Source organism: Ictalurus furcatus, chromosome 14 (assembly GCF_023375685.1).
Source record: "Ictalurus furcatus strain D&B chromosome 14, Billie_1.0, whole genome shotgun sequence".
In the NCBI taxonomy this organism is placed as follows: domain Eukaryota; kingdom Metazoa; phylum Chordata; class Actinopteri; order Siluriformes; family Ictaluridae; genus Ictalurus; species Ictalurus furcatus.
The window spans coordinates 19804412-19820869 of NC_071268.1; the positions used below are offsets into that span (position 1 = coordinate 19804412).

At 38.8% G+C, this 16458-nt stretch overlaps 3 protein-coding genes across 4 annotated transcripts in view; 2 read left to right on the forward strand and 1 right to left on the reverse strand.

The window, feature by feature from the left end:
* The window catches only part of amn1 (antagonist of mitotic exit network 1 homolog (S. cerevisiae)), a 34684-nt gene extending 32801 nt beyond the window's left edge, over positions 1–1883 (forward strand). Inside the window, exons 9-10 of the mRNA XM_053640892.1 lie at positions 1153–1264; positions 1416–1883. Of these exons, the coding sequence (XP_053496867.1) occupies positions 1153–1264; positions 1416–1489 (186 nt within the window). The 3' untranslated portion in view covers positions 1490–1883. The remainder of the gene's footprint in view (positions 1–1152; positions 1265–1415) is intronic.
* Positions 1884–2740: 857 nt separating this feature from the next.
* Positions 2741–3902, reverse strand: etfbkmt (electron transfer flavoprotein subunit beta lysine methyltransferase). The gene is made up of 3 exons (XM_053640897.1): positions 3575–3902; positions 3251–3381; positions 2741–3103 (listed from the first exon to the last, which is right to left on the reverse strand). Exons 1-3 carry the CDS (start codon positions 3862–3864, stop codon positions 2754–2756), a joined length of 771 nt encoding a protein of 256 aa, XP_053496872.1. The 5' UTR covers positions 3865–3902; the 3' UTR covers positions 2741–2753.
* Positions 3903–5924: 2022 nt separating this feature from the next.
* On the forward strand, positions 5925–16400 carry LOC128617716 (golgin subfamily A member 4). Of its 2 annotated transcripts, none has more exons than XM_053640893.1 (24): positions 5925–6027; positions 6207–6554; positions 7001–7062; positions 7190–7469; positions 7929–8026; positions 8168–8300; positions 8517–8636; positions 8724–8849; positions 8953–9057; positions 9209–9397; positions 10261–10490; positions 10593–10860; positions 11056–11123; positions 12153–12216; positions 12350–12457; positions 12547–12678; positions 12969–13042; positions 13558–13642; positions 13748–13829; positions 13925–14007; positions 14116–14217; positions 14435–14548; positions 14770–14916; positions 15829–16400. In XM_053640893.1, the coding sequence occupies exons 2-24, from the start codon at positions 6393–6395 to the stop codon at positions 15829–15831; spliced, it is 2835 nt and encodes a 944-aa protein (XP_053496868.1). In that variant the 5' UTR covers positions 5925–6027; positions 6207–6392; the 3' UTR covers positions 15832–16400. The 2 variants fall into 2 exon arrangements, with proteins under 2 accessions (XP_053496868.1, XP_053496869.1); XM_053640894.1 differs by having other exon boundaries at positions 7932–8026.
* Positions 16401–16458: the final 58 nt, after the last annotated feature.

Sequence of the window (16458 nt, forward strand, 5' to 3'; positions counted from 1 at the left end):
CTACTAAACCAAGAAGTGGGCTCCCAGTCAAAATGACACCAAGAGCACAACGAAGACTCTTCAGTGAGGTAAAGAAACAACCCCGAATGACAGCCAAAGATTTGAAGGCATCATTGGAACTGGCTAACATCTCAGTGCATGAGTCTACAATACGTAAAACATTGAACAGGCAGGGTATCTACGGCAGGACACCATGAAGGAAGCCACTGCTTACTAAAAAGAATATTGCCGCACGCCTGAAGTTTGCAAAAGAGCACACTGACACTCCACAGCGGTATTGGCAAAATGTTTTGTGGACTGATGAAACTATGATTGAACTATTTGGAAAAACCACACAGCACTACATCTGGCGTAAAAACGGCACGACATATCATCATGAAAACATCATCCCAACCGTAAAGTATGGTGGAGGCTGCATCAGGGCCTGGCCAGCTTGCACTCATTGAGCTGAAGATGAATTCCCAAGTATATCAGACAATTCTTCAGGATAATTTGAGCTAATATCTGTATGTCAGCTGAAACTGTGTAGAAGTTGGGTGGTGCAACAGGACAACGACCCAAAACACCGGAGCAAGTTCACAACAGAATGGCTTCAGAAAAACAAAATCCACCTTTTGGAGGGGCCAAGTCAGAACCCAGACCTCAACCCAATAGAGATGCTATGGAATGACTTGAAGAGAGCCATACACATGAAACGTCTAAAGAATATGACCGAGCTAAAGCAGTTCTGCCAGGAAGAATGGGCTAAAATTCCTCCTGAACGATGTGCAGGTCTGATCCACAGCTATAGGAAGCGCCTGGTTGAGGTTATTGCTGCTGAGTGGGGGTCAACCAGTTATTAATTCTAAGGGTTCATGTACTTTTTCCACTGCCATTTTGAATGTTGAATGAGTGTGTGAATTTTTTTTGTGTTATTATTTTAGGCACATTATTTGTCAATACCCTTGACTTGGATGAAGATCAGATCACATTTTATGACAAATTTATGCAGAAAACCATGAAATTCCAAAAAGGTTCACATACTTTTTCTTGCCATTGTATCATCCAACAAAAGTAGTTATTGTGACAGGCCTAACCCCTAAAAATGTCTCTAATAGACTGATGCTTTCATTCTACTCAAACTTGCTTCATCTTGTACTTATTCTCAAAAAGGAGCTACAGATGGTACGGTGCCGTAACTTAACAGACCAGGCTGTGGCTGCTGTTCTTTCAAACTGTGTCAACATCCGAATATTCCTTTTTCATGGCTGTCCCCTCATTACAGGTCTATTATAGTATTATTTCTCTATGAACAAAACAGTGATATCATGTTTGATACATGTATGAATGAAATAATATACATGACATATCCTTCTGATTCCTGGTCACAACAGGGTTAAAATATGTTTTAAAACTTTCTTTGATTTGTATTTTAGATAAATCCAGGGAGGCACTTCATAACCTTATCGGGCCTAAAAAGATTCAACAGGTCTCCTGGAGTGTGTACTGAGTCTACTCTAATGTAGGCTTTGAGCTGATGCAGTACGTCTACACACCTCTTAACGCATATAAAAATCTACAGTGCACAAACACGTAGTAAACACTTGCTGAAATCGGTTTTACTTTAACAAGACACAGGTGTCACTGCTAAACTCACACATAGTCTACAAGATTACAGTTTGTGTTCTGGGCTGTTGAAACTGTCCATAGCACAAGTGAAACAGGTGAATGAGTATATAGCTTATGGAATATCAGTGATGTGACTGTGCTAAATATTAGTAATGCACTATGGGTTTTTTGGTATAACTTATTTTACAATAACTTTATACAGCACTTTTTGGATGTAAGAACCTTAATTCTTCTTAATGTCTATTTCTTAATAAAATTATTGATGAAGATGAAAAGGTGGGTGAAAGAGTGAATTGTTTTCAGTTAAAACTTGTACCCAAAATATGGTTGTAATCTGACAGTAAAAAAAAATCATGTTAAGTAAATACATTTCTTTATATTATCTATACAAACAAGTGAAAAAAAGATTTTGAAATCTACTATAGCACAAAATCTTCAACACAATTGATCAATGATGGGTTTAGTTTAAAATATACAAAATGATTTGTTCTGGAAGAAAAAAGAAAAAGCCATGGAAAAAAGAAGAGAGAAACAGAGGGAAGAGATCAGGAGAGTGGAGGTTCTTGCATCTTCTCCAAACTGAAGAAGGATTAAAGTAATCTCTTTGAATGAATAGTTCTTACTTGAGGGGACACGGTGGCTTAGTGGTTAGCACGTTTTTCTCACACCTCCGGGGTTAGGGGTTTGATTCACGCCTCTGCCCTGTGTGTTCTCACCATGCTTTAGGGGTTTCCTCTGGGAACTCTGATTTCCTCTTCAAGTCCAAAGACAAGCTTTCAGATGTGTCTGTACTGTGTGAATGGGTGTGCGATTGTGCCCTGTGATGTCCCCTGAGTCAGGCCCCATGATCCTGTGCAGGATAAGCAGTACAGAAAATGTATGGATGGTTCTTACTCAACCAGTTTCTTGAATGAACTCTGAGGTGGACAGTTTGAACTTTTTGAAACATTCAGAATAACTCAAGTGGTCTTACAGGAAAAAAAAAACATGAATCAATTTTCTTTCATATTAGACATGGGTGAAAATCCTAACAGTGCTTTCTCACAGTAACCTGCCAAGTCCTATAAATAATGTACATCTTATTAAAATGAGTTTGAAGTGTCAGTTATGTGTTTAAAGACTTTTTTTTCTGGAGAAAAAGTATCTTAGTATTCAGGTCTGTAGCACCACACTGTGCTACTTGTCAGTCCATAATTTTCCTCTCGAACTGAGTCAGGTAACTCAAACCGAGCCTGTTCATACAACAGTGTCTTGATGTCACAACTCTCAAACTGAGCACGTCCTGGGTCTCCAATAAAGATCTGTGTTCTGTAAAGCTTAACACATTTGTAGAGCCACTTATGTAAGCTGTCTGTAAGAGTCTCATCATAGAACATGTCTCCCAACAGGATGAGGTCCCAGTTCTCAGGTTCTGAACTGATCAGGTTCTCAGTCACACAAGGCAAGGGCTCTAAACCATTCAGCTCACAGTTCATCTTTGTGGCAATAGCAGCAACTGTAAAAACAACAACAACGAGGTGTCAGCTATACAAAATACTTGTGATATGGAACCTAACATTTAGATAGGATTATATATTCAAAGATGTCTTTCTTGTTTTTTTATTTGTTTATTTTTTTGTAATTGCCAACATAAATGTCTTACTTGGATCAATGTCATTGGCCACCACATGAGCAGCCCCACTGAGTTTAGCAGCAATAGCAGATGCACCACAGCCACATCCAAGATCCAGCACTCTTCTACCTACTGACAGCTCTGGATTATTTAGAAGATACCTTTAAAAAAAAAAAAAACAACAACAATCAATAAAACACTGTAAATTAAATTTTACAATCAAGGTTCTGAATACTTATCACAACGCCATCTATCAGAGCACTGCGACATAAGCTGTAACTTAACGTTTGGGAAGTAAGAAAAAGTGTTTATATAAGATTTTAATATTGTGTTTAAACAGCCCGGTACAGTTACCTGGTCAGTGCCTGCCCCCCAGGCCAGTATATAGCCCAGAATGGATCAGGAAATGGCCAGAACTCTGGTCTCTCCGTCCAGAAGCGACATTTCACTGTAAAGAGTCTTAAAGAGATCTCGGGTGTTAAACTCTGGCCTTTGACTATCTCAGTGTTTTCTTCAATAAACCGCTTTATTTCATTTTCTGATTTACTTTTCATATACTGCCGAATGCTTCTGTATCGAACAAACTGATGCGGTTTTCTCAGCTCGTCTTTGCCACGTAAACAAATAAACAGTCCTCGGTTCATATCGATAAACAGCTCAGTGAGTCTTCAACACAAAGGCATCTAACACCTAAACACCATTTTGTGTACTACAGGCTACAAATAATCTCAACCATCAGTGTCCTCTAAAACAACTGCAACACGCATGTTGTGCACGCATGCGCAAATATGACCGCCTTCTTCTTCTATACAGCAGTTGGTTCACCAATTTATTGTGCTTTACCGCCACCTACTGACTTGGTGGATTTGCATCGTTTGAAGTTGGATTGATGATTGATGAGTAGGATTGTTAAATTTATGTTTAAAAATTTTAATTTTAATTTAAAAAAACTAACATAAAATTCTGTTTTTGGAAATTGAATAGCTTTTTGATATGTGACATTTTGATATGTTGTAATTACATAACAAACAGACTGGAGACTACCTACTTCAGAGAATAGAAAATTGGAAATAATATTACATATTAATAAGTAAGGGCTAGACAAAACATTTCTGATTCATTAAATATTAATAGTAAAATGAAATTTTCAAGGCAGTAAATGCAAGTAAGTTTAGATCACTATGCTCCATAAAGGAATAAAAGACTCATAATAGTTTTTAACATCCATCCATCCGTTTTCTGTAGCGCTTATCGTACACAGGGTTGTGGGGGGACCCTGGAGCTTATCCCAGGAGACTCGGGGCGCAAGGCAGTGGACAACCTGGACAGGATGCCAACCCATCACAGAGCACAATCACACACACACTCACACACCCATTCACACACTACAGACAATTTAGCAATGCCAATCAGCCTACAGCACATGTCTTTGGACTGGGGGAGGAAACCGAAGTACCTGGAGGAAACCCCCGAAGCAGGGGGAGAACATGCAAACTCTCCACAATCAAGATGGAGGTAGGAATTGAACCCCCAACCCTGCGAGGCAAATGTGCTAACCACTAAGCCACCCTGCCCCCCACTCTTTAACATTATTCCTTTTATGCTATGATAAATATTTCTAATATTTAGTTTAGTGTTTATGTATTTATTTTTTAATTCATTAATTATTGTTTATCTATTTGTATATTATAAACCTGGACAATCAAGGTTCGCAACACGTGATGAAATGTTTGAGTTACCTGTCTCAGTTTGAGAGGAAAATTACAGACTGAAAAGCAGCACAGTGTGGTACTGCAGATATGAAGTTATTTTGTAAGGTTTTTTTCACTCCTGGTATGTGTGTCTGAAAATACATTATAAACTGTAAGTATTGTATAAGATTTTCTTGTAAATTTACTATTTTGTGCTTTAGTTCATTTTGTGTGTTACATTGAATTGCTGTCCATTTTGGCTCTGCGACTGCCATGATCACATATATTAGTTACCAGTCAGTGTTGGATAAGTTAGTTTTATAATGTTGTAGTACCTTTTCCATTATAAATAGTGCACTTGTATTAAAAAAAAGAAAATAAATATGGACGATACAATCTGTGCAGCAGCTGCTTTACTCAAACTCTCCCATCATTCATTTTTTGAGAACCCTGAAGTAGGAACATACTGCAAATATAGAACTTTGTTAGAAGGTATGTTATCTAAATGTACACTGTGGAAATTATTACAGCATAACCTTTCCTTTACTTGCCTTTTGGTTGTGAGTGTAATCACACTTAGACTATCAAAGAGATTGTTTTATTCTGGTTCTCACTTTCCTATACTAAGAGGAAAAAACAAAATGTCATATGAAACTGGTTTTGGAACTTAACCACGTTAGAATGTAAATTGTCTGACTAAATTGACTAAATTTAAAACCCACATGAGAGTGTTTAGTGATTGGAGACACAGAGCTGACACTTACGTGGCCTGCCAATCTGGTGAGCTGATCATTCATAGAGGAGGGAGGCTGAACACACACACACACACACACACACACACACACACACACACACACACACACACACACACACACACACACACACACACACACACACACACACACACACACACACACACACACACACACACACACACACACACACACACACAGAGATCTGTATGTGACCGTGACTGTCACCAGGGAGACCTGCTATCAAAACCACAGCTTCAACAGGCTGCTTGAAGAATAAACAGTGCGCAGAGTCATAACCACTGATTGATAGAGAGGAAGAAAAGAGAAGACCAGAAAAGCAACTGCATGCAAGATTACAAAGGTAAACATTAACCTGTTCATATTTTTTTAGGATGTGAAAATGGCATTATTATTGTTATAATTATCATTATTATTATTAAAAGGTTGTACCTTATAATACTTTATAGCTGCCCCGCTTGCAGCATAACTACAAACAAACACAGTATTGTGTTACATTTGTGTTGTTACTGTGCATGGCAGGTGTAAGAATTCTCCAGGCTGTGTGAAATATTACTGGCTGAGGGTAGGGCAGAGATGTTCTGGAAAAAAACAAGCAACACAATTTCCACCGGCAGTGACAACAAGAGCGAGCTCTCTTCAAACAGCTGGCTGTAAACCTTCAACCCAGCACAGTAGTTCTTGCCTTCATACAGGTCATTTGTGAATATGGCCAGCTGGATCAGTGATGACAGGTTCACGGCAAACAGAAATGACTGGGAATGGGACTCTGATTTGAGTTCTCAGGAAGTCAGGAACCCTTTCAGATCTTCAAACCCCATTTTGCTGTCTGAGTTTAACTTGTGGGAAAAGTCTCTCTTTAAATCTCGGGTAAGTGCTTAATGGACACCCAGACTTCTAGATCAACTATTGGATAGTTTGTTATGTATAAAGTATTCCACAAATTAGTCAGTAATTTGCATAACCATGTCTAAATAACCCCAAGATTTATTTTATTTTTTGTATTTGGGAATTATAGGGTTATGTCTGACACTCCTGTGCTTTTAAGGTTTTGAGTCATTGTATTATGTCATCATTTTTATGATATTTAAGCAATATTTTGGTGTAAATCCAATCACATATATGCAGTAGCATATACAATAACATATTTGTAATATTAACTTTGTAACATTAACATATTTAACATAACATATCATGTTGAGGTTCTGAAGTGTTGACGTTCTAAAGTATAAAATAAATTACTAAAATAGTTCTACATTCTGTTAACACTCACTTATTGTTGTCTTGGTAGTCTCAATAAGTCCTATTGTTTTCAGTCCTCAGCTTTGAGTTGTGTACGTGTGTCTCAATCAGATCACAGCTCCAAAATCAGCACCAGGTCAGAAAATTATTCTGTGATTTCAGACCAATTGATCACTTTCACCACAATTGTATTTTTCTTACCTTTTGCTGTAAGAATAATTCACATACCCATGTTATGTTACAAATCATCTTGTGTGTATTAGCTCCATTGGCGGTCAGTGTGGGATGAAACACAGTGAAACAGCTGCCAGGCAAAGATGGCAATCTGCCTCACGTCGTGCTCCAGACGGGGCCCCCAGATCCCATTCTGAGTTTGAGATACGAAATGCCCTAGAAGAGAGCAGCATGAGGAGGACCGAGCTCATCCAGAGGCTCCGGGAGGTTCACAGCCGTCTGGACACACAAACAGACCTGCTGAAAGCCAAGGAGAGCCAGCTTCAGCACAGCCAGAGCACTACCCAGCTTCTGGAGCTTAAGCATAAGGTCAGGCTTTTCTCAGACTAAAATAAGGTTTACATTAAAAGGATTCAACACATTCAAAACAGAAAAAAGTACTTTGAATTACATCTATATGTTTAATAGTAGACATTTTGATGTTTCCTATACATTAATATTTTTATTTAAGAATGGAAAGAATACATTTTACAGAGATTTAACAAATATTGTTGTAATTACATTAAGTCCATTCAAGTTTCTTTATCTATTACATTTTATCAATTTTATTCCTTTTTATGTAATTGGGTCTAAAGTATATGGTTTTAATGGTAAATCCTACGGTTACACTGAAAGACAGGTTTTACCCTAAAGTTGGTCATGTTTATGTGGGTAGAGTTTGTCAAAGCCTAGATAGAAGTGTAAAGTAAGTATTCATTTCCTATAGGTAGGACGAGTGTGTTTCTTTCAACTCTATGGCCACTTATTTGTCCATGGCTTCTCCCACAGCAGCTGGCAAAGGCACTGAGTGTTGTTGAGGAGCAGAAAGAAGCAGCTGAGTTAAGTCGCTTTGAGGAGAGCTGTCGCAGCACAGACCTGCAAGACAAGTGAATATGTGGATCATAATACAACTACGACTCATCATAGGAATTAAACAAGTTATCTGCTGCAGTAGCCACATCTGAGTTTTATTCATCTGAGTGTGTGTGTGTGTGTGTGTGTGTGTGTGTGTGTGTGTGTGTGTGTAGGGTGCTGCAGCTAGAGATGGACATTTTGAAGATGAAATGTAGCCTTGAGAGCACTGCTCAAATCTCAGCATCACATTCAAAGCCACACCTTGGCAAGACCATGCCTGTAACAAAAGATGAATTTGTAAGAGAGGTAGACACTGCATGCGCCACTGAAATGAACAAAAATAGAATAACAGATCAGCCTACAGTTATGTATATCTGAAAGTGTATTGAGATCCATTGATATTTGATTAAAAACTAATAATTAATAACTGCTGATTTGACATAAACACATATAAAAACATTTTAATGTGCTCTCTAATTTGAATTGTGTGAAACTTTGAAACTTTGGTGTTAACGGGGACAGAAAAAGGCTGAGAGGGAAATGAAGAAACTCGAAGAAGCCCTTGGGGAGGCAGAGGAGAGAGCCGCAAGCATAGGGGCTGAAAAGGACCATGCATTAAAACAACTCCGAAACCATAAAGAGGTCAATCACATTTACGATTTAAGTGTAAACTTAAAATACAACTAAACAGACAGCTGTTTTGTCCTTTGTCTTTGGGTTGCATTTTAGGATCAGCAGACGGTATTGAGCCAGATGGAAGAGCTGAAGCAGAGGTTTAGCATGTCCTTGGCCATCCAGAGTGAGTTGCAGGACCAGCTCAGCGAGACCCGCAGTCGCCTTGGCCAACTGGAACTGGTGAGAGATTTAAGTGATAAGGGATAAAATTGGGCCATCAAGTTCCCACGAATTATGCACAGTTTCACACATGTTTCTCTCTGTGCTCCAAAATCCTCCACAGGAAAATGAACTGCTTACCACCAAAACACTGCGATTGGAAGACAACATAGAGGACCTGAAGTCAAAGCTATCCAACGCTTTAGCTGAGAAAGATCGCCTGGTGCAGGTGCTTCTAGAATTTTCAGACACATTATGTTACTGCTTGAATATACTGTATAATTCAGTGCTACTCACTACAATCCAGGACATCATCTTCAATAGATAGAATATTACTGGAAAAGTAAAGATGTTCCCTTCCTGTTATTTTATCTATATAGGAGAAAGCTGAACTGTACCAAAGAGTGCAAAGTTTGGAACTAGAGCTGCAAAGATCCCAGCTGGGCAGAGAGGGCTTTACTCAGCAGGTGTGTGATCTCCACTCCGAGCTGACTCAGACCAAGAGCCAGGCCAGCCAACAACAGCAGAGTGCCTTATTAATGAAAGAGGAACTGCAATCCGTCAGAGAGGTCAGGATTTCATACACCATATTCTCTCACTGCTGATGCTGCTAGAGTGTCAGGCTGTGACACATTGTGGAGCAGCTCAATGAAATTTGTGCTAGTAAATTGTGAGGTTTGTTCAGGAATTCCAAACATAGGGTTTTTTTTAGATTTTGTTTCAAAGGCCATGGAGGAAAGAATGAGGGAACATTAGGGTTCCTAGCTTAGCTGAAAGCACAAATAGTCAGTAGTTAATTGTTAAATCAAAAGTTGTTAATGAGTCAATAAAGTGGCTCTAAGCTCATGAATATACTACAATTTATTATCCACAAATCAGCTTTCTTACTCTCTTCCTGCCTGGAAAATGTTGTTTTTTCTATCTTACTTTAGTTTGCCATGAAGTAGACACGAGTTGGAAGAAAAAATAACAAGCACACAGACATAGTTAGAAGCATAACAGAAAATTACACAGACAAAATAAAGAAACAGAAAAATACATACAGTGGTGTATTCATATATCAATTTCCTATCAATGCAATACAGAAAAAACCCTGCTCATTCCAGTGACAGTGTATAATACTGGTATAACAACATGGTGTATTACTGTATTATAATAGTTTATTATATAATACAGTTCAGTGGGAATAAATTTAATACAGTGGGAATACATCACAAATTTATGTAACTGTAAATGACCAATCCCTGGGTGTCTTCAAAATTTCATTAGATATTATATGAGATATTATATTACAACTGCATATAAGAAAACCCCCTACTTCCTTAATCATTTTTGAAATGTGTTTCTTTGTTTAGTAAGATGTATTTTACTGTATGTTAGATGTTTTTGCTCCGGGAAATATTTATAAGCTCTGCATCTGTGTTTTGTCCAGGCGAATGAGAAACTGTCAGCAGATTTGGCCACAGCCACAGAGAGGCTTCAGGAGACTCTACAGCATCTACATGAACTGGAAGCAGAAAAGCTGATCCAAACCAATCAGATAGCTGCGCTGGAGACTGAGCGTTTGCAGCTGATTGGAGAGAAAGAGGAGCTGATGGACGTGTTTGACCAGGGAGATCAGAAAGAGCTAAGAGATCTGAGGGAGAGATGCTGCCAGCTCAGGTGAGTTTTGGTCTGACTTTAATTATTTTACAAATAAAAAGTTATAGCTGACTTGATAGTAGTTTTTGACACTGGGATTCTCTACCTATATCATGTATGTAGAGAATTACAGGAAATGTTGGAGTATGAGAAGAAGGAACTTGAGGCACATTGCCAGGGCCTGGAAAAGAAAGTACAGAATGTTGAGGCAGAATATGGGCTTAAAGAACAAGAGCTGAAGCTCATGGAGGAGAAGATGGAGCAAGAGAAGGAGGAGCTAAAGAGAGTGGCAGCTCATTGGAATGAGCGATGGCTGGATGTTGCGATGGAATTGCAGGCTACGCAGGCCCAACTAGAAGAGACCAAGAAGCAACAGCAAGAGACTGATGCAGTATGGAATGCACCACTTTGAATTGTTTATATTTTTACTTGATGACAGGCTACATTTTCTCGCATGTCCCAAATTTTTTTTTATGTTTCCCAAGACAGTAATCTGCTTAATAGAAAATATGCAGATTTGCAGGGTTTACTATCAAAAGTCACTTTCTTGTTTTTATATATCGTTCTTTTTCACGTGTGTCCTCAGCCGAGGGAAGAGGCAGCAGAAATGGCAATCAAGCTGGAGACACTTGAGTCAGAGATGAAAGACAGGCAGTAAGTGTGTGCATGGAGTATTTGCCATTTTTACATAAGCGAAAAGAGAACATTCAAAATGCCTTTAAAATTACACATTCTGTTCACGTGATGAAAAACAACTTAGAATACACACACTAGTAAGTGCCCATGAAAATATATATTTTTTATCCAAAGCAAAAATATGGGGCGCAAACATCAAGCAGATCTACTGTTTCTATTTTTGTCATAATTTCAGAATTTAATTAGCAAGGTCTATGAGGAGACTGTGTACATATGCATGTCCAAACCTAAACAAACAACAACATGAAGACCACAGAGCTATCAAAATAAGTCTGACTTTAAACATCCTGTGGTGCATTAAAACCATTATTTAAAAACTGGAGAGAATATGGCACAATCCTGACTCAAAAGTTGATGAGCAGGTAAGGAAGCATTAGTTTGTAATACTACAAAAGGTGAAAATCTTTAAGGGATGAATATGTATGCAAGGCACTGTATGTGTATGCGTATGAGCTGCCGGTTAGTATGCGAGCATGTCTGAAAAAAAGTATTTAGCTTGACATGTAAATGGTAAATAGTTTCTCATTCACCCACACACACCAATGGTAGCAGAGCTGCCCTGCTAGGTGCTAGCTTGCCATCGGGAGCAATTTGGGGTTCAGTGACTTGCCACTTCGGCATGTGGAGTCATGTGGGAATCGAACCACCAACCCTAAGATTAGTGTACAGCCCGCTCTAGCACCTGAGCCATAGCTGCCCACATGCCACATTCATTTATTCATTTTCAATGACCGCTCCAGCCTGGTCAGGGTGGCATTGAATGCAAGGCAGGAATACGCACCAGATGGGACATTACTCCATCACAGGGCACCATGCACACAGATGAGACAGCAGCACAGCCAGCTGCATGCCACCGTGCCACCCTGTAACATTTTTTGTTGGATGAAAATTATCTTAATGAAAGCTTACCATTGTGTAGTTTTCATTATAAATATGGTCAGTGTGAATTCATGAAGGTTTACTGACACTAAACATGTGCCTTATAAGGAATCTGATCCAGAGATTGCTAGAAGAGAAGACACACTATGAGAAAGAGCTGACCAGAGTTAAGGTATGTCTAACTGCATGTTATGATGTACCATAACTATTCAACACTGAAAATTGTAATAACTACCCAGTGCTTTCTCATATGCATACCTATAGGTAAGGGTGTAAAAATAATAGTGAGATGCATACACTTACAGAAAGAAGCCGGGGCTTTGGAGCGGGTGGAGCTTGATGCCTGCAGACAACAGCTGGAACTGGAGAGGAACAGAAGCCAAACTCTGCAGCAGAGACTTATGGGAAACCCTGTATGTCCTTGTGTTTTTTGTTTTTTTTTTGTCACAGAACAGTAATACATGCATGGTATAAGATATGTATCACTGTGATGGTGCTGTAGGTGTCTCTGGAGGAGATGGATGGAGAGCTGGTGCAGCTGAAGGCTGAACTGCAGAAGGTGTGGGAGATGCTGAAGAACCGTGACACTGAGCTGGAGGAGCAGCAACATGAGCTGCAGTCTGCTCGTGGAAAGGTGAAAATGATTAGCTGTTGTAATGCTAAGTAATGATGAAGGGGCAGTGATAGCTTAGTGGTTAAGCCATTGGGCTACTGATCGGAAGGTTGTGACTTGAAATCCCAGCACCACCAAGCTGCCACTGTAACTCTCAACTGCTCAACTGTGTCTTTTCTCAATAAAAGCCAAATGAGGTAAATGTAAATGTACAAAAGGAATGGTGAATAAGATTCAGGTGAGAAAAAGCAAAAGTTGTACTGAAGGTGAAAATAATTTTTTATGGTTTACCATCCTCTGTGGGATTATAGGTGACTCAGCAGAACAGCGAGGTACAGAGACTGGAGCAACAACTGGCTAAGAGAGATCAGGAATTGAAACAAAGGTGGATACACATATAACTGTCACCAGAAACTAGTAGTCAAGACCTTCTCAGTTGAACCCAAGACAAAACCACATCCCATAGCAACTGTGACCAAGTAAACACAACCATTTTTACCAGTCAAGGTCAAGATGACACTAAGACTCAATAATATAGGATGAAGATTCCAGATCAAGTTTCCTGTTTCTTGATCCCACTGAAAAGTTCTTTATGGTTTATGGTCCAAAGTGTATTATAAAAAACAAAGATGCTGACATTGCAGCACTAAGGTACAGTGAAGATGCACCAGCAGGAAGAGCTAGAGCAAAGCTGATTTCCCTTTTTAAAAAAGGGATGTCATGTAAAAAGTAATAAAATATTTCCAATCTATATAATCATCATCTTTGTTTTTACATAGTTAAGACCAAGTCCAGATTAAGATAATGGACTTGAGACTGAGAGGAGATCGAGTGTAGTACAACCCTGCTGTATCACACCCATATTGTTACACTGAATGTATTGTTGGTGTGCATCTCTAGAGATCTTTTCCTAACGGATTTGATGACACAGAGAGACACAGAGAAAACTGAGGCCCAAATCAAGATAACGGCTCTTGAAGATGAGGTACGCAACCTACAATTGGCTACTATTTCTAATTGAAGTGCTGACCATTTGAATAAAAACCATGACTGGACTAATCTTTATCTTGTTGCATCCCCCCTCACGCAGCTTGCTGGACTAAAAGATCTGAAAACCATCCAGAAGATGAGCACTCAACATGACTCTCAGCCCATAGACTCCCTGTTGGAAGGTAACTGCTCCTGTTGTGTTTTCATTAGCTATAAAGCAAAACCAAGGCCAGACTTTATATGCAAACTGACATCATGATTTGCATTGTGGTAACAGAGAGCAATAGGACAACTGAGCAACTAAAGCAGGAAAAAGAACAGGATCTGCTCAAAGTGCATAGTGTAAAACCTCCCCAGCAGGTACTGGCATCCTAGACAACATCCAAACACCAACCGTTCACCAACCAGTCACTGCCTTTAACTCCATATAGCTTATATCTATGCTGAGTAGTACTATTTTTTACTTAGGGAAAAGGGGAGAGGCGATCACCATTAATGAAGAGAAAAGAGACAGCAGTAAGGTCTGATATCATAGATCCTGACCAACAGAGGAGACTTATCACTGAGCAGGTGGGTAGGCAGTGTAAACAGTTTTTTGTGGGTTTGGCTTTGCACTTCACACCATGGCATTTGAAATAAAAATAATGTAGACTTACAGAATAACTGCCTTAAATAAGCGAACCCTAAAGTGATTTCTGTAAGGTTCACTTGATTTACATAGTACACTCAAAATAAATATGATGCTCAGCATTTTATAATTTCATCTATATGCCCATTTCTGCACCAGCTGAAAAGTCTGTTTAAAGGGAGGGAACAGATGGGTGATATGGCACCTCCCATGATCCAGAGAAGAACTGGCTCAGTACTGGATTGTGGCTCAAAGTCACCTAAAGTTATCAAGGTAGGCACCTAGGCATTTAATTTCTATACACAATTAACTGAAAGCTTTCTTCAGCTTTTTCAGTCCAGTTATATCACACCACACCTAATGTTAATCATGTACACATGCTTAATCATGTAGATGTGACTATACTGCATATCATTTTTGACTGAAATGAAATAATGGCACAGTGAAAAATCTTAAAACATTCTAATAGTTGTACAAAACGTTTTCCTAATGAGAATACCGTGGACACAGTAAGAAGTGAGGTGAAGAGGCAACAGAAATGTGGACTTGATTCAGGTGTTCATGAGAAGACAGGAGAACCCACTGTAGAACAAGTCGCTCCCGAGAAAGAACCGCAGCATCTCAACTGCAGCACTAATCAAGTGAGTATAGTGACAATGACAAAGCTGCTGAGGATGAATTTTTAAATCTTTTGTGAGAACCAGAAAAACTACTGAATGACAGAATGTCAGCATTTAAAAAAAAAGGATTTGTATACAGGCAGAATCAGCAAATAATACAGGACACTTAAGTATAGGTGTAGTATTGCACAAAGTATCACAAGTTCAATACCATTTCAATACAATGTAGCAAACAATATAATATTCTTTTAATACTTTAAAGTTATTATTTAAATCGACAAACACTAGATTTAAGATGTATTATGCTAGTCTGATTTGGGTGAGCAGAGGTGTGTAAAAAATTCATGTGTGCCATGAGCAGCCAACATTCACTGAGACTGATAACGTAGCAGCATACAAATATATATATATATATATATATATATATATATATATATATATATATATATATGCAATGTTTAGAGCAGTAGTTGCCAACTGTCTTTTTTAAGATCTGCCTTCCTCGGGTTTCATCTCCAACCAAAATCTCACACATCTGTTTAAGTTGATCAAGAACTTAAGGCAATGATTAGATGGTCAGGTGGGCACAATTATGGTTGGAGCTAAAGTCCTCAGGTAGGTAGATCTCCAGAAACAGGGTTGGTGACCACTGGTTTAGACCATATCCTAGTATTATAAATGTATGACATTTAAAGCAACCCACTGGGAACATTTTCTGTGCCAGCAATGTCCATTTCAAGTGACTATTGAATAACAACATTACAGAGCTAGAGATGTGTGTACACATCTGTGTTTGTGTGGTTGTAATTTCAGTTTCACATACTTAAAACTGCTTGCATGTCCAATGTCCATTGAGTGAAAAAACAGTGTATATTCTAGTTGCATTTTATACAGTGTGATTTTTGTCACTATATTTTGTTCTGTTCTTTACAGTAAAACTAAAATGTCCACAGCAGATCTGGGAGTTCCAGCAAAGTCTAGCATGGATATAGCACAAACCTGTGTGCTATTTAATTAACAAAGAGGAGGCCCTGAAAATGAGACCACCCCTGTTGTGTGTGGATGGAATATTCCTAGCCTGGCAGGTTGGGGGGTGTGACTCGGAGCTGGAGGAGGATGAGGAATATACTCAGGGTGTGCAGGAGGGCACTGACTTGTACTTGACTGAATAAGTGTGTAGGTGGAACAGGGCCTCATTATTTTAAATATCACAATTTTATTACGTGTTGAATGTTAAGGTTCTAGGTACATTATTGTATAGTGAAATAATTTTTGAGAAACCCTCCAGCAAATTCTTTTCTCAGAGAGACAGGAGGTTTGCTGAATATTCAAATTATTGTAATGAAAATCTGATACAAACAGAAAAATCAGTGTCTGGTTCATCTGACGTATTTATGGGATACATGAGATTATATACCCTAAATGGCACAATTACTGAAACAAAAATTTATTTCAGACATTAAGTTATTAAGGCAGATCTAGAACCCTAGAATACATGGTTAGATTAGAACATGACAGTCTTAACCCTGGCCTCATTTAACACCTAACCATTAAACCTACGTT

What these genes read in the sequence shown, in the direction of transcription:
- etfbkmt (XM_053640897.1), bottom strand. Translation starts at nt 3,864, where the DNA reads ATGAACCGAGGACTGTTTATTTGTTTACGTGGCAAAGACGAGCTGAGA. An exon ending in GGGGGGCAGGCACTGACCAG is followed by an intron (nt 3,382 to 3,574) that starts GTAACTGTACCG and finishes TTTTTTTTAAAG; the next exon opens with GTATCTTCTAAATAATCCAG. An exon ending in GGCCAATGACATTGATCCAA is followed by an intron (nt 3,104 to 3,250) that starts GTAAGACATTTA and finishes TTGTTTTTACAG; the next exon opens with TTGCTGCTATTGCCACAAAG.
- LOC128617716 (XM_053640893.1), top strand. Translation starts at nt 6,393, where the DNA reads ATGGCCAGCTGGATCAGTGATGACAGGTTCACGGCAAACAGAAATGAC. An exon ending in GAGAGATGCTGCCAGCTCAG is followed by an intron (nt 10,491 to 10,592) that starts GTGAGTTTTGGT and finishes TCATGTATGTAG; the next exon opens with AGAATTACAGGAAATGTTGG. An exon ending in AAGAGCTGACCAGAGTTAAG is followed by an intron (nt 12,217 to 12,349) that starts GTATGTCTAACT and finishes ATACACTTACAG; the next exon opens with AAAGAAGCCGGGGCTTTGGA.